The sequence below is a fragment of the Paramormyrops kingsleyae genome, chromosome 6 (assembly GCF_048594095.1).
Source record: "Paramormyrops kingsleyae isolate MSU_618 chromosome 6, PKINGS_0.4, whole genome shotgun sequence".
NCBI classification, from domain to species: domain Eukaryota; kingdom Metazoa; phylum Chordata; class Actinopteri; order Osteoglossiformes; family Mormyridae; genus Paramormyrops; species Paramormyrops kingsleyae.
In genome coordinates, this window is record NC_132802.1 from 31,580,227 (window position 1) to 31,603,579 (window position 23,353).

Genomic DNA, 23,353 nt, shown 5'->3' on the forward strand with positions numbered 1-23,353 from the left:
CTTTCTGTCCTCTGTGAATTAGTCTAGCCTTTCAAACCTTTATGGGCTAGCCTAGCCTTTCTGTCCTCTGTGAATTAGTCTAGCCTTTCTGTCCTCTGTGAATTAGCCTAGCCTTTCTGTCCTCTGTGAATTAGCCTAGCCTTTCTGTCCTCTGTGAATTAGCCTAGCCTTTCTGTCCTCTGTGAATTAGCCTAGCCTTTCTGTCCTCTGTGAATTAGCCTAGCCTTTCTGTCCTCTGTGAATTAGCCTAGCCTTTCTGTCTTCTGTGAATTAGCCTAGCCTTTCTGTCCTCTGTGAATTAGCCTAGCCTTTCTGTCCTCTGTGAATTAGTCTAGCCTTTCTGTCCTCTGAATTAGTCTAGCCTTTATGTCCTCTGTGAATTAGTCTAGCCTTTCAATCCTTTATGGGCTAGCCTAGCCTTTCTGTCCTCTGTGAATTAGCCTAGCCTTTCTGTCCTCTGTGAATTAGCCTAGCCTTTCTGTCCTCTGTGAATTAGCCTAGCCTTTCTGTCCTCTGTGAATTAGTCTAGCCTTTCAAACCTTTATGGGCTAGCCTAGCCTTTCTGTCCTCTGTGAATTAGTCTAGCCTTTCTGTCCTCTGTGAATTAGCCTAGCCTTTCTGTCCTCTGTGAATTAGCCTAGCCTTTCTGTCCTCTGTGAATTAGTCTAGCCTTTCAAACCTTTATGGGCTAGCCTAGCCTTTCTGTCCTCTGTGAATTAGTCTAGCCTTTCTGTCCTCTGTGAATTAGCCTAGCCTTTCTGTCCTCTGTGAATTAGCCTAGCCTTTCTGTCCTCTGTGAATTAGCCTAGCCTTTCTGTCCTCTGTGAATTAGCCTAGCCTTTCTGTATGCTTTGGCCTCTCCTTTCAGTGCTCTCCTGACTAGCCCAGCCTTTCTGTCCTCTATGAGCTAACCAAGCCTTACTATGTTCTGTGACCCAGCCCAGTTTTTTCCTGCACTCTAGGCTGGGCTAACCTTGCTATCCTTGGGAACTAGTCTTCTGGCCTCAGTTCTACCCACCGGCAGCCTGCAGGCTATCTTTTGCTGACCTGTAGGTTAACCTTTCTTTGTGCTGCAAGGTAGTGCTACACTGCCACGCACAAAGACTGCTTGTAAAAGTGTGCCCAGTGTGATCTAATTATCCAGATCTCCCCATGGAGCAGTAAGGACCGCCGACCAGGAATGTGGCAACGGTCGATTATCCAGAGGCCTCTGAGCTGCATGCAGGGATGAATGGGCCAGACCGGGCCTCTTAAACGCACAATCAATACTGGTCTTGCAGTTTAATTCTGGGAGAAGCAAATGAATATGTGTGCAGTGGGTGATTACGCAGTTACACGGCTAATTTGGGCAGAAGGGTAGCTCTATTTGGACAAGCACTTTCTGGTGTAGCGTTTATGCTGGGTCAGTTTAAGGTACCAAAAATAAAAACGTTTTCACTGCCGGAACAAATTTCAAAAAAACAAAAGTTTTGTGAATGTGTGCTGTGTTTCAGTGTGTGTGATATATAATCTCAATCACATCACTTGGGTATCGACTGCAGGATTTATTATTATACGAGACTGTTATATAAAATGTGTCCCACATAATATGACAGCCTTACAATTGGGATTTTGCTTCTAAATCCTCGATGAGCATGTTTTTCGGTGACTGGAGGGGGGTGTTTGGTAGGCAGTCAGCTCTGCGGCCTGACTGCTAATGCACGTTTCCTTCCCCAGCTTCCCAGCTTCGATCGCATCCACCCAAAGAAGGGGCCTATGTCTGGAGGCACCAGGCTCACCATCTTCGGAAAGCACCTGGACGGCGGCAGTGCGGTGACGGTGTTCCTCGGCCAGGGGGAGTGCCTCTTTGTCAGGTGGGAGCGAGCTGCCTAGGTTGGGCTGCTGCAGCCTCTGAGCTGTCTCGTTAGCTTGTAGAAGTAGGTATTTTCAAGACGTTTGGTATGTACAACAGAAACTAGCGTAGTACCAGTCAATAGCTTGGATGTCCCAAGGCGCCGACAAAGGAGAGTGATAGTGTCACATCAAATGACCTGGCCACCTAAACGGAGTTGAGATGATGTTTGGAGCTTGACCAGAGAGCGAAGGAAAAGCGGGCATTAAGTACTCAGCATATACGGAACCTCCTTCAAGACAGCCGGAAAAATCTCCCAGCATGCTTCCTCATGAAAGTGGCCTAGAGGAGACAGTAGGGTCAGCCAGTCCCTGGAGCAACTGGGATTAAGGGCCTTGCTCAAGGGCCCAATGGTGGCATCACTCTGCCGACCCAGGGATTTGGCAACCTTCTGAATTCCAAACCACAGAGCTGCCTCTCCCCACCCCCCGACCAATTATTATTTTTTTATTTAATACTTTTTTTGGTCCGTGGATAATTCCATATATGTTGTTTATATATTTCATGTCAATAATCACTCTGAATTGTAGAGATTGGTACTAATAAGCCTTTCAGTGTACTGGTGTGTCCAAACTGGTATAGTATATACACAAAGCTTGAAAGAAAAAAAAAAGACACATGATTTTATGTGGTGTTATTGTCCATATAGCATATTTATACCATGCAGCTGTTTACAAAGCTGTTTGTTGAATGGCACTGATTAGAAAATTGTGATTTCCAGTAAATACCATGAAGCTGAACTCTGGGACATCAGTTCGAGGTTATGTGCTAACCTTTACTAGTCACTGTGCTATCTGATTCATGACACAGAAATTCTACCTCTTTTGTACTGATGTAAACCAAGGGGAACAGGCTAGTTGGGCTACTTTAGATCCAGTACTGGCAAATCGAGCCAGTGTTTATCGGCTTCTATCTCATGGTTTGATCACTATGAATGTTAGCCTGTAAGATTAGCAGTCAGTCAGCATAACACATTGTAGTCTACTGCTTGGGTTTAAGGAACTGATTGTGACAGCAGAACAAAAGCATCCATCCTGGTTTGGCCTAAATCTTGCATGATGTTATTTTGGAGACATAGCAGAAACACCATTTGAAATCTTTTTGTTTCTGTAGGAGAAACATGAAGGACATTGTGTGTGTGACCCCTCCGTCCACAAGTGGATCCACTTCCTCGCCCATCAGGCTGTTCATCGACAAGGCGGAGATAACCAGCACTAACACAATCTACTTCTACACCGAGGACCCCACTGTGGGTGGCATCGAACCCACCTGGAGCATTGTCAAGTGAGTGTGCTTTCCTGGGGTCCTGCTTGGTCGGCACTACGCTCTGAGCATGTCCACAGCCCCGGAAGACTGAGGGCTTGTTATACTGAGCACGGAGAATCCATTAGCATGCAAAATACCTAAGGCGAAATTCCCTTGGAGATTAAAACGGGCGTCTTGAAAGCCACCCTCGGACACAGATAAGGTCCCATCATAACAGTTTCATCATGAGACTCTATAATGCAATATACAAGAGCTGATGAAGTCTCAAGTATATATAAATTCCTAATAGATTGCACCCAGAGGGCCTGAGAAAACTGCCCACTTATTCAAAAGCCCAACAGTTCTCTCTCTCAGGCAAATAAGCCTCATCAGCTGCGCACTGCAGAAAAATCTCACTTCAGTCCAGTGCGAAGAGTCGGGCAGCCGTCATCGGTGCCCAGGCCTTTGTTTAACTCTTCGGAGATTGTTTAATGCATTGCATTAACAAGAAAATGCGTGTATAAAATGGAAAAACCTAACATCTATAGTGATGTAGCTGTTCTCATGTCTTTCTGGTTCCTCGGTCGTTTTTCCAGTGGGAGCACGACCATCACCGTAATGGGCAACAACCTCCTTACCATTCAGGAACCCAAAGTCCGGGCTAAATATGGAGGTGTGGAGACCACCAACGTAAGTTACGCTCATGCCCGTTAAGGCGTATTCTGTTCCGGCCTACATTGGCATGTCATCACCTCCTCCTGTCCTCTGCAGGTGTGCACCGTCATGAACGATTCCACAATGACCTGTCTGGCTCCCGGCATCGTCTACACCAAGCGGCAGGTCCCAGAGTCTGGCCTGCACCCAGATGAGTTCGGCTTCATCCTGGACCATGTAACCGCCTTACTCATCCTGAATGGAACTCCCTTCACCTACTATCCCAATCCCACCTTTGATCCTCTGGGCAGCTCTGGGATCCTGGAGGTGAAGCCAGGGTCACCTATCATTCTTAAAGTAAGTTACCCCACCAGAAGGAGAGGGCACTTCCTGTGCAGTTATTTCATCTTATCTCTCTCTTTGGTCCAAAACCTCTTCATGCCAAGATAAACGAGTAGTATGTTAACGGTTAGTGCCAGCTACAGATATCATTGTTATGCTGATGAAACTGAAACTGATGTCTTTCCTCAAAATAGGGGAAAAACCTGATACCCCCTGCTCCGGGGAACGCCCGACTGAATTACAGCGTGCTGATTGGAGAAACCCCGTGCCTGTTAACGGTCTCAGAATCCCAGCTGCTCTGTGATTCGCCAGAACTCACAGGGGAGCAGCGAGTGCTGGTACGTCTGACGGTGTAAACAATGGATTTTCATTAGTACGGGAGCTACCGACTAACAGTAATGGGGAGAAAGGACTATGTCTAACTGAACTCTATTGATTCTCTTCTGTCTCTTGTTTGCACACAGCTTGGCATTTTGCACATTGTTTTTAGACAAATTCAAGCTGAGTGGGTTTGACAGCAGTAGCACAACAACCCACCTCCCCCCCCCCCCCTCATGTGACGGATGGAAGCTTCATCTTTCTGATGACTAATTAGCCGCCATAAAACTTTTGCTCCGGCGGCCTCTGAGTGAAAGGGCATTCACTAAATCTTTACATATCGATACGCCGGCATGCCTGGGCTTCTCTTTGGCCCAGTGACGCAGCCCGCAAATCTTTGAAATATTCAAACCCAATTTAGCCCAATCAATAGACACCGCTGAGGAAAAAGGAAGAGGTGTCTACAAATCAAAGGGGAGATTAGAGGCAAACAGGAGGTTAGCAGGAAGGTGTCAGTGATTTGTGAGGTGGTTTTATCTCCTGGGACGCTAATGGAGACAGACAGGCAGCCAGTTTGACTGGAGAGTTTGTCACCTGACTGTATGTATGCTGCTGGTTTTTTGGTTTCACAAATGCATGTGATTAATTAAAGTGGGTCAGGGTGTAATGATACTCCAGAGGTAAAACCTTTAGGAAGCCTTAGTTAATTGGTAACTGGCCAACAGCAAGTCTCGGTCTCCCAGGGGCCAAGTTCAGCTCCTCTGCAGCCACCTGTGCCCCAATGTTCAGCTCCTCTGCAGCCACCTGTGCCCCAATGTTCAGCTCCTCTGCAGCCACCTGTGCCCCAATGTTCAGCTCCTCTGCAGCCACCTGTGCCCCAATGTTCAGCTCCTCTGCAGCCACCTGTGCCCCAGTGTGCAGCTCCTCTGCAGCCACCTGTGCCCCATTGTGCAGCTCCTCTGCAGCCACCTGCGCCCCAATGTGCAGCTCCTCTGCAGCCACCTGTGCCCCAATGTTCAGCTCCTCTGCAGCCAGCTGTGCCCCAATGTTCAGCTCCTCTGCAGCCACCTGTGCCCCAATGTTCAGCTCCTCTGCAGCCACCTGTGCCCCAATGTTCAGCTCCTCTGCAGCCAGCTGTGCCCCAATGTTCAGCTCCTCTGCAGCCACCTGTGCCCCAATGTTCAGCTCCTCTGCAGCCACCTGTGCCCCAATGTTCAGCTCCTCTGCAGCCACCTGTGCCCCAGTGTGCAGCTCCTCTGCAGCCACCTGTGCCCCATTGTGCAGCTCCTCTGCAGCCACCTGCGCCCCAATGTGCAGCTCCTCTGCACCCAGCTGTGTACTCGGCGTGCACCCTTTGATGTCCCCCCACACGTGTTTGCTCCCCCAGATTCTGGTGGGTGGTCTGGAGTACCCCCTGGGGACCCTGCACATCTACTCGGACAGCGCGCTGACCCTGCCGGCCATCATTGGCATCGGTGCCGGCGGCGGCGTGCTGCTCATCGCCATCATCGCCGTGCTCATCGCCTACAAGCGCAAGACGCGTGACGCCGACCGCACCCTCAAGCTGCTGCAGCTGCAGATGGACAACCTGGAGTCCCGGGTGGCGCTGGAGTGCAAGGAAGGTACGAGGATGTCTGTGGCCGCTAGGTGGCCGTCACTTCCCAATTCCCACTCGATGAGTCCATGTTCACTGCTCAACATCCACATGTATGGTACCAATCAAAAGTCTGGACACACCTTATGAGAATCATATGGTAGCTACCCAAAGCTTATCTCCGTGTAAATATTTTCTTGTGAAAAAGGAAGTGCCGTGCCCCCACAATCCCCCTGAACCCTATAGATCTGGTTTGGGATGAGTTGGATCAATGACTAAGAGCAAAGCGGCCAACTTGTGCCCAGAACTTGTGGAAGGTCCTTCGGGACTGTGGGGGAAGCATTCCAGGTGGCTACATCTGCAAGCTGGTTGAAAGAATGCCAAGGGTCTGCAATGCTGTCATCGAAGCAAAAAACGGCTGTTTTTGAAGAGTCCACAATTTAAGTGAATTTAGAGATGCTCTCTTGCAGATGGTCATTGCGATATTTGGCATGTATTACTTCATTGCCTCTAAGGTGAATAATGTAGCTAAAATAGAGACGAATGCATTAAAAGCTGGTGTGTCCAGACTTTTGACTGCTCCTGTGTGCGAGAGCCCGGCGGGGGCCTCCCTCAGTGGCTCAGTAGCAGCTGGGCCACACGCACCAAAGCTGCTGGTTTTCCTCAGTGCTCATACATAGTTCACTGCGGTGCCTCTGCGGCTTCTATCAGCTGCGCTGTGGGCTGCTGTATTCAGCCACGTCAGCGTTTGCTGTGTGGGAAGCCTGAGCTGAGTAAGTGTCCCATCCCTGTGTGATTACGGGGCCATTCTTTACGGCCCCTTTTACTTAATGAAATGGCTCAGTAACGGGCCCGTGATGGAGAATGAGTGTGCGCGCAGTGAGGCCGTCCCTCTCGCTCGCACAGCCTTCGCCGAGCTGCAGACCGACATCCAGGAACTCACCAACGACATGGATGGGGTGAAGATTCCCTTCCTGGAGTATCGCGCCTACGCGATGAGGGTCATGTTCCCCGGCATCGAGGATCATCCCGTCCTGAAGGAGCTGGACGTAAGACCACCGCACCGGGCTGGTTACGTGGCGCCGCGTTGGTGGTCCGTCGCCAACGGCGACGTACACCTGCAAACGCACCTACCTCCCGAGCCCCTGCAGCTGCTGCGCTTAAAGCCATCCAGTAAAGGGAGTAAATTATACCCTTTTCTGTTTAAAGTTCCCTAAGCTCTCCTGCAGTATACGCCTCTAAGCATGTGAACAAGCTTCTCTCTCTTCTGCCCTCCTCCTTCTTCTTTCTGTCTTTTAATTAAAACCTGAGGTGGAATGAAATCGCAAACCCCATGTGGGCTCAGTGAGCCGCGCGCCTAGAAACTGCCTCACTAGAAATGTTTAGAAAACAGCAGCAGCAGGAAGCTACTCTTAGTTATTCAGCAGGCCTGCTTCTGAGCAGCCTGGAAGCTGCTCTTAGTTATTCAGCAGGCCTGCTTCTGAGCAGCCTGGAAGCTGCTCTTAGTTATTCAGCAGGCCTGCTTCTGGGCAGCCTGGAAGCTGAGCCTCCTCTCACACTGCATGTTTCACTTCTCCCCGTCCCTCACCACTCTTCTTCCCCCCCCCCAGTCTCATTTGTAAATGCCAACCTGATAATCCCCCCACGTTGACCCCAAAGACCTCTCCCTCTCTGACCTCCTCCTCCTCGTCCACCCTGCCACCCCCCCCACACCCGCCTCTGCCCCTAGTCCCCCGCTAATGTGGAGAAGGCCCTGCGTCTCTTCAGCCAGCTGCTGCACAACAAGATGTTTCTCCTGACCTTCATCCACACACTCGAGGTGCAGCGCTCCTTCTCCATGCGCGACCGAGGCAACGTGGCCTCCCTCCTGATGGCGGCGCTACAGGAGCGCATGGAGTACGCCACCGTGGTGCTGAAGCAGCTGCTAGCCGACCTCATCGAGAAGAACCTAGAGAACCGCAACCACCCCAAACTGCTGCTCAGGAGGTGAGGGTCCCATTCGGCGTACCCCGACCAGCCCTCCCCCGGTAACGGCTGACGGGCATCTCCCTCTCTGCTCTCCCTCAGGACCGAGTCTGTGGCTGAGAAGATGCTCACTAACTGGTTTACCTTTCTGCTCCACCGCTTCCTGAAGGTGGGTGCCACTCCTGACAGCTCGCCGTGGTACCCGTTACGCAGCGGTGGCATCGCGCTGGCGCGTCAAGGCGCCGGCTGGGAGCTCTGTGAAGTCCCCTCCAGCCGTGGCCCTCCGCTCTCCGTCCGCGTGCATTAAGTTGATGAATGCCGGCCCCTTTGTGTGCTCCTCCGGGCCTAAATGGCTATTGCCATGTATTTTGGATTCCATCCAGATATATTTATACTACATCAGTACACACGTGAAGGAGCTTTGGCTGCCAGTCAGACCAATTACTGTAAAATCTCTTCGTCGGCTTATTTAAACTCCGTCATACTTTCAGATTCGTTTCCATGAGATATGGAAACAGATGTCATTAGCTATCTTATGACTCAATACCAGTTAGGGTCCTTTATTTAATTATTTTTGTTCTAGTGCACCTGCTATATCATATTCTCTTTTTTGCCGTGCTGCTACATTTCTTATTCTAAAGTGTCAGTTTGGAGAAAAGAGGCAACAGGGTGTTTTGCTTCCAGGTTTAAAAGAATAGTCCTTTCAAGGAAATCCGCACTTCTGAATGTTGACCCCAGTGGTGAAAGAGGAAGGAAATCTCCACCTGGCCCCTGCACCATAAAGTATAAAAGAGTATAAAAGCAGAGGCGTGACTCAGTAGCAGGCGGCAGGCTACCAGCTCGTCACCCTGTGCTTTGTGTTCGGCGCCTGATGGCTAAGGGCCTCTCTGCTTATGGGGACTGTGAGTCAGGATGTCACGCTGTAATTAATAACGTCAAGTTAATCGTGCCTAAGAACTAAATCATAGTGTTTTATCAGTATCACTGTTTAGTCATCAGAAGCTTTTAAGTGGGTAATTGGTGACTTCTGAGCTCCTCAGAAATGCCGAAATGAAGAGTGATTGCCCGTGCGACCGCCCCCAGCTCGCGTGTGCACGCGCGCGCACACGCACACGCATACACATGCTGCCCTCTCCCTGCCAGGAGTGTGCTGGAGAGCCCCTCTTCATGCTGTACTGTGCCATCAAGCAGCAGATGGAGAAAGGCCCCATCGATGCCATCACAGGCGAGGCCCGTTACTCCCTGAGCGAGGACAAGCTCATCCGCCAGCAGATCGACTACAAGCAGCTGGTGAGTGTCCGTGGGCCCCTGGAGCCACTTCGCCCCCCTGGGCCGCCGCTCCCGCCACCCCACCGCTCTCCGTCTGCGGCCCCTCCTCTGTCTCGGCCGCCCGAGGTGTTCCAGATCCGCCATGGGAAAATCGGGCTGAGGAATTTAATTTATTATGGGCAGGCAAGGTCGCACAATATATTTTGCAGAAGTTAGGAGGGTTCTGGGCACAGCCCTGGGCTGAGTGAGGGAGGGGGGGCGTGGTGCCTTCCCAGCATGCTGTGTGAGCAGTGCGAAGGCGGGGTAGCCGGTGAGGTGGACTTTCAGGGAGGGGGAGGCTGGCTGGCCGGCCAGCATTCAAGTCACACGCGCGGACCTGCTGAGGGCTCCTGGTGATTCATTACAGAATAAAGCGATCTATTGTGTGGCCGTAAAGGCAAAGGCGCTTCTGCCGTCTAACGAGGCCGGCGCTGTCTCTGTGCCTGGAGACGCCAGTCACCCGATTAAGAGTTCATTCTGAGTCAGGCTCCATTGTCCAATCTGCACGTAGCAGTTTTGCAGATGGCAGGTTTGCGGGGCTTATGTGCTGGTACGCTTGGCGCCATTTGCGCTGCGGTGAACAAGACGCACGGCACGTTCGAAGCTGTCATCCCGCCAGCCAGCTGTCTGTACGGCACCGCTATGGTGGGGGGGGGGGGGGTTCGGGTTTATTCCCTTCAAGAAATCAATTGCGCCGTGGTAAATGTCCTGGGATTTTCCTTTAAAGCGATGGGCGCCCCCAGAGGACCCATCAGTCTCATTAGCCCCCCAGGGACCACCAGGTCGGGGCCCTGCGGAGCACGCTGCTCTGATGCCTCTGCTTACTAATGTATTTCCTTTTTCACGCTCACTCACTCGTGTGTTTGAAGTGCCCTGAAACAAATTTCCCTGTATCCAGCTCTAATATGAACGCTGTGGCATCAAAGGTTGCGTCCTCTAGGTTTGCGGCAAATTGTAAATAAACCACACCGGCAATTAAAGCGGCAGGATGTGATTCAGACAGCGAGCTCATGGTGCACCTCCCGGCTTTCCGCAGAATCGGAGGTTGAAGAGCGGTCAGTCGACACTTTAAAGCCCCAATCGGAGCTTGACGCAAATTCTTTGAATTTCTGCTGCCCAGAACCGGTCTCTGTCATCCTAAATATAGCCTGTCCGCAGTTCCCTGAGAATTCCTTAATTTGCTGTGTAATTGGTTTTTAATCAGAAATGCTTCACTTGTTAAATATTTTTCTTTGCATGGCAGAGGGGAGGTAATTGACTTTACTAATGATCAGTGAGTGGCAGGGGTGCATGCGGCATGGCTTACTGTGCCAGCCACACGCCGGTTTAATCACCCGATTAGCGGCAGGCGCACGCGCAGCCCCTCTGCGCAGTAAATATGGGCTGTCAGCATTGTGGGGACATGCGTGATGCCTAAATATATTAAGGAAAACGGGAACATTGAGGGTTAGAATGAAGCCCTGCTGCACGTTGTGTTATTACTCAGGGTGTCATTAAAGTATAATTAGTCTTCCTACCTTTGGGGGGGGGGGGGGGGTTGCTCGGAATATGGCGAGTCGCTTGTCTGTTTTCCTTCATTTCTGCCTGCGATTCCCGCCCCAGCCTGCGACCACAGCACTAGCCTTCTTTGCTTTTGACGTTCCTGGTTTCATCCCGCCAGCGGAGGCGTGCGTGCGGTGCACGGCGTGCCAGGCGGCACCCTGCCATCCCCCCAGCGCCCCCCTCTCCGCCTTACCCCTCTGCTCTGCAGCGTAAATCTCGATAATCGATTAAATCAATGATCTCTCCTCTGGTGATTCATTTTATCGACCCAGCGCGACGGCCGTAATTCTTCCCCGACCGTCCGGCGCTGACGTCCGCTAACGGATTTGTTTTCGGGCCCATTAGCCATTCAGAGTGCCCCCAAACAGTATCTCAGGCGAAACCTCCGTGGGTGAATGGATCTCATCCCATATCCTCAGTGCCACAGGACAATCCCAGCCAGAGAGAGCGGTGAACCAAAAGCCAATAGAGCGATTTACAGGGATTTACAGTGACGCTTGCGTTCTGCTACTCGGTCCTCACCTTCCTGCCCAGTGCACCTTTGGACCCCCGACCACCCACCCCCCCCACCCACCAGCCATTGCCTTGACGTAACCTGTCACTGTGCGCCCTTCCTCCTACTCCTCTTCCTCAGACCCTGATGTGTATACCCCCTGAGGGTGAGGCGGGCACTGAGATCCCAGTGAAGGTGCTGAACTGCGACACAGTGACCCAGGTGAAGGACAAGCTGCTGGACGCCGTGTATAAAGGCATCCCATACTCACAGCGGCCCCAGGCCGAGGACATGGACCTGGGTAAGCCCGTCTCTGCAGTGCTGGCCCTCTGTCTTTATTAACTGCGCAAGGCAAGCTCAGAATAGCAGCTGCCTGTAGGTTATGAATAAAAGAACACGTTTGGGTAAGCACTTTTCTTTTCCTCTTCTGAAATATTTAGAAATGTTGCAATATTAATTCCATAAAGTGGAGCAAACTCTGCATTTTTGGGTTTCAAAGCTCAGAAAACTATTCGTCATTCTTCCTTCATAGGCTGCTGCGTGGCCAGCCAAGTTTTTCCAAGCAACTGCTAATTAATATTAATATTACAACTAGGTTTATGGTAAATATTTTCCCCAGTTTAATGCAAATATAAACTATACATTTTATACATCATCCTTTAATTTGAATCCATTACTGTTACTTTTCATCATAACCAGAAAGGTGTGGTTATACCCGCAAGCAACGTAGAAATGAATTATGGGAATGATCATTTTTGCATAAATAAGCCTTTTGTCCCTTCAGAGTGGAGACAGGGGCGACTTACCCGAATCATTCTCCAAGATGAGGATATCACTACCAAAATCGAAAGTGACTGGAAACGACTCAACACTCTGGCCCATTACCAGGTTAGTTACACCACGACAGTGACACTGGACGCTGAATCTACATCCTAAAACCGCCATGAGATCTGTCTGGTGTATAAAAATTATTTATTAATCAATTAATGTAATTATTCACTTAAGTCTGCTTAAGTGAGATAAGATAAATGAACATGCATACATGGAACTAAGATAATTAGTTCTAAATAAGTTATAAGGTTTATTTAGAAGCCAATTCATTGCTACTTAATCTTAGTAGACAGAGGGAATGATGTCTATCCATCTTCCAGGGCCTGACCTTATTAACGTGACTCTTCTCGTAGGTGACTGAGGGCTCCCTGGTGGCCCTGGTTCAGAAGCAGGTCTCAGCCTACAACATTGCCAACTCCTTCACCTTCACACGCTCCCTCAGCAGATACGGTAAACAGCCCCCGCCATTCAGCATGGACTTCACCCACTGGCATTCATGCCGCATCGTGGACACCGGGGAGGATCTCGCATTCTCCTTCTCCATTGTGTGTGAATCCTCAATGGGTCATGCAAGTGTTTTTCAAGCAGCACAATCTGTGTGCACTTTGACCCGATGGTCTAATGGCGGTGGCACAGCCAGCTGAGATTAGGCACACTTTTGGCCATGATAGTAAGCAGGACCATGTCAGCGTGGGTGTAGGTTGGATACGACTCACATCTCCAGCTTAGTAGTAAGTGCAGTAGCAGGTAGATGTTCCTTCAAACACCCCACTGTGCCATTGTAAAAGATGTCCACAGAAAGTAATTAGTATCACCAAGTTGCCAGCAGAAACGCAAACCGTTCCCAGCGTCCTTGTGGGAACCTGACGGTGGTCAATGTGTGTTTATAAGAGAGTCTCCTGAGGACATCCAGTAGCCCGGACAGCCTACGTTCCAGAGCCCCCATGATCACCCCCGACCAGGAGACGGGCACCAAACTGTGGCACCTTGTCAAGAACCACGAGCATGCAGACCAGCGTGAAGGCGACCGTGGCAGCAAGATGGTGTCCGAGATCTACCTGACCCGCCTCCTGGCCACCAAGGTGAGCGCCGTTCCCCCCAACCCCCCCCTCCCCACAGCCATCGGTGTGATGAGTCCTCCACTCTTACGGCGGCGGGCCGTGACCCCATCTCCGACTGCCGCCACAGGGCACGCTGCAGAAGTTCGTGGATGACCTGTTTGAGACTGTGTTCAGCACCGCCCATCGTGGCAGTGCCCTCCCCCTCGCCATCAAGTACATGTTCGACTTCCTGGACGAGCAGGCTGACCGGCGACAGATCAGTGACCCCGATGTGCGACACACCTGGAAGAGCAATTGGTGAGAAGCCCTCCCCCCCCACCCAGTCTTCCATCACCTCATCATCTCATGCTTGCATACACAGAAGCCAGTAGCTGGTAGAAACCTACCATTGCATCACTCATTTTGCAATGCTAGTTTGGTCTTGCATGGTGCAAGGAAAGGTTTTTGCTGTTGAGATTCTAAGTGACAATAACCAAGTATCACCTACACTCTAAAAAGGGCAGCTGCTTCTTTAAGTTGTTTGCTGAACATGTATTCAGTCGCCACCTTCTGAATGTCTCTGGTCGCCACACTTCTTAACGGTTTCTTCCTGTCCATCCCGCATTCTCTCAACTCCCTTCGACAGCCTGCCTCTGCGTTTCTGGGTAAACGTCATCAAGAACCCCCAGTTCGTGTTCGACATCCACAAGAACAGCATCACGGACGCCTGCCTGTCGGTGGTGGCTCAGACCTTCATGGATTCGTGCTCCACCTCCGAGCACCGGCTGGGCAAAGACTCGCCCTCCAACAAGCTGCTCTACGCCAAGGACATCCCCAACTACAAGAGCTGGGTAGAGCGGTAGGAACATAATGCTCTTCTGTAGCTTTTGTTCCCTTTTCAGAACGAGCTCCATTGCCCAAGTATTTTTTTTAGGAATATTTAGGAAGTAATTATTAATGATATATCACTTGTTACATTACAGACCTAAAATCCTTTTTTAAAATTTAGACCTCAACTTGAGGGTAAATTTGATCGGTCCTGGTGAAAGATTACTAATTCATAGTGAAGGATTTCATTACTGCCTAACAATACTGAACACTCCACAATTCACAAGATCTGTGTTGTTAGCCACTTAAGTCGCATATACACACCCAGGACAAAATATCGTCTCCCTGAGTCCCATGGTGCTATATTTACTCAACAACATTTTCCATACTATCATGTACATAGACAGTATACTTCAGGTACAACACATACACAGTGACTAGACAATATGGTGCATACTGGTCAACCGAAAGTGCAAACGTGGCACAAAGATGAGGCATAGCAGTGCAAGAAATGTAAATTGAATTTTAAAAGTATAGACTGTGTTCTATACTGTTTTTTTGTGCATTTCTTGTGGGCCATTCTGAGGTTTCTTTGAAAGGTCAAAGTGGGTGAGATGTTTCCCTTTAGATTTCATGTTCCATGTTGCCTGCTCGTTTGACTCAGGTACTACCGAGACATCGGTAAGATGCCCAGCATCAGTGACCAGGATATGGACGCCTATCTGGTGGAGCAGTCCCGCTTACACGCCAACGAGTTCAACACACTCAGCGCCCTCAGCGAGCTCTACTTCTACATCAACAAGTACAAAGAGGAGGTGGGTCTCCCCCACGCCGGCCCCGTTTTCTGGGTGGGGGTGCCAATCAGATGCCGGTCAGATATAGATTACACATGCCAACCGGATTCTTTGAGTAAAGCCGTTATTTTTTCTTATTCTTAATTAGACATGAAATGGTATGAAAATTTAATATCACAATTATAGTGATCAAAAATCCCGGTTATCAGTATTAGTAGTATTCTTAAAATGTGCCGAAAATGTTCAAAAAGTACTGATACACAAACTGAAATGATTTCACCAAGTTTTATATTAAAAACCACAAATAAATTAGCGGCACTATGTGCTTTTTGTTTGTATAAACACTAAAATAATAACATAGGCAATATCTTATATAAACACATGAAACTGCCTTCCACTATGTTTTCACTAATACAAAACAAGCCCACGTTGCACCTGCACAGCTACATCTGGGAGACTTTGTTTGATGCTGGACAGTATTTCACAGGAGTTTTTCAAAACACGGTAATGAGCCACGGTTTTGATGATAAATAATATTGGAAATGGTAATATTAGCCGAAATCAATTTTACCATGGTTTACTGTGAAACCAGTAAACCTTAATTGTACCCAGCTTCCTGAGGCTTTAGTGGCAGAGTGTAGCTAGAGGTCACAATGAATGAATGAATTTTACATCTATAAAGCGCTTTACAGAACCTGTGGCGGGCCACTTCCCCCACCACCACCATGTAACACCCACCTGGATGATGCGACAGCAGCCATTCTTCACCAGTACGCTCACCACACAGTAGCTAAGGTGGTGAAGGGGCAGGATAGAATTCACCCGTTAGATATAGGGGATGATTGGGAGGCCTGATTTGAAAGGGCCACAGTGGGCATTTTAGCCAGGGCATTGGGGTGTCACCCCTACTCTTTCAAAAGATTCTGAGGGTTTGTTTAGAACAGATTATGAGGGTCAGGACTTCAGTTTTCTGTCTCATCTGAAGGATGACACCATTTGTACAGCACAGTGTCCCCATCACTGCACTGCAGCACTGGGATCCACGCAGACCACAGGATGGGCTTCCCTGCTGGCCACACTAACACCTCTTCCAGCAGATACCCAGCTTTCATAATTGGTCTCCCATCCAAGTACTGGCCAGGCCCAAACCTGCGTAGCTTCAGATGGATTGCTTAGACTGAACTGCAGGTGCTATGGCTGCTAACACTGGACTCCTCTTGTGTCCCCTCTCCAGATTCTGACAGCACTAGACCGTGACGGATACTGCCGCAAACACAAACTGAGGCACAAACTGGAACAAGCCATCAACCTGATGTCGGGCAGCAGCTGAGTCAGTGGCACGGAACAGGGTGTGAGGGAGAGGGGTGCGGGGGGGGTGGGGGGGGATGGCGGGGACTGGTGTCTTCTGTTTGGACATCCACAGTGTGTGCTGATAGGGGGGACACTGGACAATCAACACCAAGGACCACAGCACAGCTTGTCGAGCCCACTGCTTCTGGACCAGACCGTGTGGCCAAACCCTCAGCCCCCTAGACTTTTATCTGCTATGCCAGTGAGACCTGCAGATTTTTGTTCCCCCCTCTATACTGGTTTTTTGTTGTGAGAGACTGCCTAATTGTATGGATGTGGACTGCTATGTATTTTATGAGATACATTCCATGAAAGGCATATATGCAGTTGCCTTGGAAACTGTGCTGAATTGCCAAGCTAGTGCCATGGAAAAAGGATAGTTTTGGTCTGGGATGATAATGAGAATGATAATGGTCTTGGTAAAGTAATAAAATAATACATGCATTCTCTGCCGACATCCCGGAACAGAACATGGACTGGGCATTCTGTCTTGAAAATGATGGCTATTGCTCATACGATGGTTCTCCTGGTTCCAGTCAGACTAGAGGTGAAACCTTGGACCTTCTTCCTTTGTGCAATAAAAGGGAAGGTCTGGTTCCTCTCAAGAAAAAAAAAAAAAAACACCGAATCGACAGACAAGGCCAAACTTTGGGATCAGCAGTGGCCTGAAATGACAGCATTAAAGGGAGCGTTTGGGGCTCGGTGTAGGCGGTCGCCTGTCTGCTCCTCCGATACCATAGACCTAAAGAGACGCCTTTTTTATTTTATTTTTTTACTTGAATTTGGGGCCAAAAAGGACTCTGTATAGGAAGGTGGCTGCTGGCCTGTTCCGATAAGGTAACGCACACGGGGTGCTGAATGGCTCGTCTTTGTAGTGTCCCTGTTGGAATTCGGTGCTCCCCAAAAGGCCCGGTCTCCCCCGACTGGCCGCCCGACTGCGCCTCACTCCTGTGCCCTGCACCGCCGTGTATCCAGAGCAAAAGGGAAGGAAAGAAGACAACAAAAAGGTTAGACAGTATCACATTCCACAGACAGCGCACATTTGCTGGCGTGGAGAGCACAGCCGTCACAGATACCGCGCGTCCCAAATCGAGCCGATGCACCAAGAGCAATAAGCGTTTGTTCTGCAGTGAGCCGTGACTAGGGGATCCCCTGGGGGGCGCTGTCAAGCCCGTCATCCTCTGCCGGGCAGCATCCCGGGGAAGATGGTGCTCTGCTGCAGCCACATGCGCGGGCGGCTTTTGTTGGGCCCGGCGTTGCTGCAGTCTCGCCATATCGAGAGTGACGGTACAGCACCAAGCACAAAATAAGGCGGGCGGGGTGCAGCGTTACTTGTGCGTTTGGCTCTGGTTAGTTTCGTTTTCAACTACAGCCACAAACACTGTGTGACGATTGGTTAGGGGGCTTTTTAGTTATGTGTGTTGCCACCTTTTAAAAAAATAAATAAAATTGACCCATTTGTAATGTGAGATACGTACTGGTGTCAACCATTTTAATCATCATGTCAGTCCAATCAGAGTCAATTTTACATTTTTTACAAGGCTATAGAGGTTAATATAAAATGATTATTGGAAAAAGTAAGCCAGTTTACCATGCGTTTTAAAAATATTACATACTCAGGGCGTACATACGTGTGGCCCTGAGTTTTGGTGTAGTTTGTGATGCTGTTTCTCTGTGAGGACTGTTTCCACGGCAGCAGTGGTCCCCATGTCGTCATGGTCTGTGCGGACGCTGGTCCACAGGCTCTATAACCCTGCATCAGATCTGCTGGGAGATCAAACACACAGAAGGAGTTAAAGGTGAAATGTTCCTGGCGATATTAGTCTGCTTTTAACATTTTTTCTTTAGTTGTGGTTCTGAGTTCTGGCCTTACAGACAATGGAGTATTTATTGTGTTGTATTTATTATGTATTTATTTGTATAACCATAGGATGCACATTGTTTTCTTTAAAACAATGTGCAGTATCGATGGCTGAGTCTCATACTTGATCTTGTCTTTTATAAGCTGTGAAAGCTGAGCAGTGGGTTAACCAAAAGATTTGGTTTGCAGGACTACAAGTCAGTGGGATCTGATACAGTATATACCTAGTGTTCAAACGTGCATTACACAATGTCCATACGAAATTAAAGTGACAGCGAATTTGAAGAGTTACAGCTTGAGAACAGATACACTCCTGTCACTGGGGACAAAAAAACACTGTAGCAAAATTGTAGTGGAAAAAGCATATTGGTCGATTGGCTACATTCCTGTGCACGTTCCACCACAGCTAGGTATTAAGCAGGACATGAGAAAGACTTTAAAGAATTGAGTGCCGAATTCTTTTTTCTGTTTCACTTTGTGGTTTAACTGAGAACACTGTGAAATTGCAGCACCATACTATGCTTGATCCAGGTCTCGTGTGTGAGTCGTTAATACCCGACAAAGTCGTCTGATTGCAATCAGACTTAATTGTCTGCATCACGATCTGTTCCAGGTCGACGCAGATGGATTGCGGGTCGTGTTCCTCGTGTCGGTTCTACGGGAAACGCCGCAGGCTTTTTTGGGCTGGGTGTTTGCAGGCGAACCACGCGGTTTTCCGGCGGGCGCAGCTTCTCTCATGATTAGCGATGCATCTGGTTCATGTGTGATTGTTAGCCGGGGCCTCGTGAAGAGGAACAAATGCCTGTGGAGGCTGAGATTTGTTGGGAAGTCGGTCACAAAATTCGTAAGACTGCCTTAGTTGGGAGCTCATCAACGGCCAATGTTTTTGCCTGGGTTTGAGGAGCGGTTCCCAGGCGTAGCAGTGGTGTATCCATTATCACTGTACTCACGATCTGATTAAATCACAAAAACTGAAGACTGTCCTGCAGCACTAGATTTTATACACAGGTTAACTGTCCACATTTAACGCAGAGCTGAATCACCTCAATCAATGGAGGTTAATTAGACTTGCATATCAGATCTCGCCCAGAAAGATTGCAGACCTCTTTTCCCACATTACACATTAGATCTAATTAAATCAGCAGAGCGGAAAAGCAGTCTTTCCACATTGCCAATGGAAGGAAACTGCAAGTAAGACCCTAGTCAGACCTTTGAGCGTCTGGTAACTTTACCGTGGTTTTTGGAGACCAGACATTTGCATACAGATTTTCAAGCTCATACAATATTTAAAAAGCAGTAGGGATAATCATGTAGGAATGATCTTTAATGAGCATTTTTGTGTTTATCCTGTTTTTCAAGGATGGAAATTGGGTCACTGTATTGGCCTCTTGTTCTGTGGTGGTTTAGCCTGAGAGGAAGTAACGCTTTGGGTCTAAGTGGCTGCAGTGCTGCTGTGTCAGCATTGTCGGAACATTTCGAATTAATCGGTGCTTTGATGGAGCCACTTTCTGAAATGAAAAATAATAATAAATCTGAGGAGCGTGGAGGGGGGGGTGATGAATCGTATTTAACGCTTTTCAGGTGGTAACTTTCCATGAGTTGTATCCGTGGGTGCTGCCAGTCTGAGCCTCGTATGCAGAAACGGACTGTCAGCTTTTGGGGTGGCAGTGAAATGGGAAGTATAGTGAGGGCTTCAGCCGTGTGTGTGTGTGTGTGTGTGGGGGGGGGGGGGGGGTCATTCGGAGAAGGGCCAGCTACGGGGTGGGGGGCGGCCTACGGAACTCCGAGCCACCGCAGATGCTTTGATCTGTTATCGTGACGTGGTATACACATCGAAATAAAATAGGCACCTGTAACCATTATGGGGGGGGGGAGAGACTCAGTGCAAACTTGTGGTGTTTCTCAGTAGATTCTGTAGAAGGTATTTGTCGGTTTTAGGTCCAGACTACATTTCAGTCAGTGTTCTAGTTAAACATTCGTCTCAGAGTTTCTTATAATTTATTCGTCGGCTTTGTTTGTTTATCCCAAATGTTTGAATCCATTTTGACAACAGACTTGTTTACAATTTGGAAGATATATGGAATATATTAATGGTGTGTCCAGAGGGGAAGAGGCTTTGTGAGTGACTACTTGAGAGATGGGTGATTGCTCTGCCTAGTCCTTAATTATATATAAATATATAAATATATTTTGTATAATTATTTGTTTAAATGTTTCTTTTTAAATTATTGTTCTTTTTCGTTTATTTGTTTGAAAGCGTTGTAGTAATGAATCCTTTGAAACGCTGGCTGCAATGAAGTGTTTTGTATATATTTGCACTTTTTTGAGTCTGAGAGGTTTTCAAAGATTGGAATATAACTTAATGTTAAAATGACAAGCATGGTGTTTTTGTTTTGCTAATTAAAAGTGGATGATGCTATATATGTGCTTAAAAGTGTTGTTTCACATTGTCTAATGGGACGTGTTTCCCAGCTTATTTGAGTACAGCCTTTTGTTCAAATAAAGACAAGTGTCTGTCAGAAAACCACCAACATTTCCCTCAATGCACACAAGTGTTGTTGATGCATGACAGTGATGCTGCTTTTGACAGATGATTTCTTAAAGATTATAGAGTAATGGTGGTGTATACGTTAAAGAAATGTGAAAGAAAGCAAATGCACATGCATGTAGTTTATATTGCTCAGCAAGTTAGCGATCTGTGCTTGTGTCCTGATGGTTGTGTGTTTAGATCCCATGGTTGGCAATGTAGCCATATCACTGTTGGATCCATGAAGAAATCCTTTCACCATAAGAGCTTCTCTCTCTGACCTCAAAAACTTTCCTCACATTGGACAAAAGCATCTGCTAAATATGCGAACGTATCAAAAATGCAAGGTTGAGAAGAGGAACCTTTTAATTTTGTTTGGACCAAGCAACCTGTGACAGTCATGATGAAGTTGAAGCAGCCTTTTTATCCCGTCTTACCAAATTAAAAACAGGCCAGTGGATTTCATTACAACCTCCAGCATTTTTTTTTCTATCTTAGATCAAAAGGACTGGCAGTAGACAACAATTTTCTGAAGTTTCACAGCTTTTCCTTTTATTAATTAGAGAGGCAGATCAAAGATGCAGAACATCAGGCATGATTGGGTGCAACAGTCAAACAAATCTCAGAAATGGGCTGAGACTAAGGTAGGTAATTCCCCCAGTGTCCCTGAATCAAACGGAATGAATAAAAATGACAAGCCACCCACAGTATCAATATTCAAGCCTTCCGTGATAAACACCGGACTTACACAAATACGACTGTCTCTCTGTGAGGAAATGCTGCAGCCAGAGTAGATGAGGGGGCCAGCCACCAACTGCAAGACCCCCAAGGCCTGTTCAAGCATCCTGTCTGTCTGCTTGCATGCAGAGTGCCCTGCTGCCCAAGCCTTTTGCCTCCGCTTCTTTTGCTGCACTAAAGATGTCTCTGGGTTAATCTTTGATGAATTTCCTCCATTTGTGATGCAAAAAGCTTCTCCGTTGCTGACAGCCCCATCGTAGCCCCAAGCTCCGTTTCTCTTCACGTTGCCCGTCAAGTGTGGACATGCCTTGTTGCCTTAATCAGATATTACTTTCATTTTCACCTGGTCCCTTTTATAGCGCGTGTGTTTACTTCTCAGTGTCGGCAGTGACCATAATGTTCCAGATGCCGGAAAGGAAAGTGAAACAGACAAGGTTGTTTCTTGTAGGTTGTGTTCCCATTCTCTGGCGTGACTTTTTTTCCATTACACAGATAATATGCTCAGAAATTGAACAAGGAATCTAGTGGGCAAATGTGCCCTGAAATGTTAGCGACACTATTTACATGCCCTCTAATGTTAGCCACAGGCTTGTGCCGGACCTGAAATGTTAGCCGCGCGCCGTACCGGCCTTCTAATGTTAGCCACGCTCCGTACCTGCACTGAAATGTTATCCGTGCGCCGTACCTGACCTGAAATGTTAGCCGCGCGCCGTACCTGCCCTGAAATGTTAGCCGCGCGCCGTACCTGCCCTGAAATGTTAGCCGCGCGCCGTACCTGCACTGAAATGTTAGCCGCGCGCCGTACCTGCACTGAAATGTTAGCCGCGCGCCGTACCTGCCCTGAAATGTTACCCACGCGCTGTGCTGGCCTTCTAATGTTAGCCGCATGCTATTCCTGCACTGAAATGTTACCCGCACGCCGTACCTGCCCTGAAATGTTACCCGCGCGATGTGCTGGCCTTCTAATGTTAGCCGCGCGCCGCGCCGTACCTGCCCTGAAATGTTAGCCGCGCACCGCGCCGTGCCATACCTGCTCTGAAATGTTAGCCGCGTGCCGTGCTGGCCTTCTAATGTTAGCCGCGCGCCGCGCCTGCCCTGAAATGTTAGCCGCGCGCCGCGCCGTACCTGCCCTGAAATGTTACCCGCGTGCCGTGCTGGCCTTCTAATGTTAGCCATGCACTGTAGCTGGATCTCCTGCAATAAGGAGTTCTTTGTTTCCCAGTAATTGTATTTCCATCACATCAGGTTCTGGAGGTCCTTAGCGTGCTGTTTGAAAGCTTCCTCCCCACCCTGTGATGCATGAACATGTGAACCAAAACCCCTGACCCCCGCCCTGCATGACTATTAGCTTTTATCCATCAGGCCTTTGATGTGTCCTGACACCCGGCCCCTTCTTGAAGTTTCCTTACTAACCCCCTGCTGAGGACTAGGGCATGAGGAAATTGTTCACATCTACACAGAGCAAATGGATTTCTCTGTATTCTTATGAGCTGACCAGTTTTTGCGTGCTCCTACTGAACCCTGAATACGGTTCGGTTCTGTTACCAATACCAGTGAATTAATACTTTGTATGGGTTTGTGGTAGAATCATATCTGTCTGACATTAAGGTCTTTAATGAGATTCCACAGGCTGTTAAAAGTGTGGTTCAGCTTGCCTTTAATATGTATTACTGTAGAGTGGGTACAACATTGCTCCTGGGATTTGAACCAGCCTGCCTTTTGGTTTCCAGCCTCTGTCCTTAGCCTGCCACCCTTTTTCTCTAGTTTGTAGTAAATCTGTACAGATGCCAACCAATGGCCATCGTTTGAGTTTCTGAGCCCATAAAGACGTCCTAAATGCAGGATTCGATTTTGGTCTCCTTTGAATCGTTGGTTATTTTCACAGTAGTGGAATGTAATTGGTGTCGTTTGTGATATTTAGCGTGCTGTTGATACTGTATCACACCCTCCAGAAAAGAGGAGACCGTGAGTCTGCCCAAAAGCCCCATGAAGACTTGCCTCCTAGGAACATGTCTGGCACCTGCAGATTGCC

General features: G+C 48.6%; 1 protein-coding gene across 2 annotated transcripts in view; it reads left to right on the forward strand.

The window, feature by feature from the left end:
- Window positions 1-16,215, forward strand: part of plxna3 (plexin A3) — a 103,217-nt gene extending 87,002 nt beyond the window's left edge. For both annotated transcript variants that reach the window (XM_072713038.1, XM_072713039.1), the window contains exons 15-32: window positions 1,717-1,853; window positions 3,005-3,175; window positions 3,733-3,826; window positions 3,908-4,147; window positions 4,327-4,470; window positions 5,838-6,072; window positions 6,951-7,093; window positions 7,774-8,030; window positions 8,112-8,178; window positions 9,153-9,299; window positions 11,494-11,653; window positions 12,137-12,240; window positions 12,537-12,633; window positions 13,075-13,265; window positions 13,372-13,541; window positions 13,870-14,082; window positions 14,716-14,866; window positions 16,080-16,215. In XM_072713038.1, coding sequence (XP_072569139.1) covers window positions 1,717-1,853; window positions 3,005-3,175; window positions 3,733-3,826; window positions 3,908-4,147; window positions 4,327-4,470; window positions 5,838-6,072; window positions 6,951-7,093; window positions 7,774-8,030; window positions 8,112-8,178; window positions 9,153-9,299; window positions 11,494-11,653; window positions 12,137-12,240; window positions 12,537-12,633; window positions 13,075-13,265; window positions 13,372-13,541; window positions 13,870-14,082; window positions 14,716-14,866; window positions 16,080-16,175 — 2,817 coding nt within the window. In that variant the 3' untranslated portion in view covers window positions 16,176-16,215. The remainder of the gene's footprint in view (window positions 1-1,716; window positions 1,854-3,004; window positions 3,176-3,732; window positions 3,827-3,907; window positions 4,148-4,326; window positions 4,471-5,837; window positions 6,073-6,950; window positions 7,094-7,773; window positions 8,031-8,111; window positions 8,179-9,152; window positions 9,300-11,493; window positions 11,654-12,136; window positions 12,241-12,536; window positions 12,634-13,074; window positions 13,266-13,371; window positions 13,542-13,869; window positions 14,083-14,715; window positions 14,867-16,079) is intronic.
- Window positions 16,216-23,353: the final 7,138 nt, after the last annotated feature.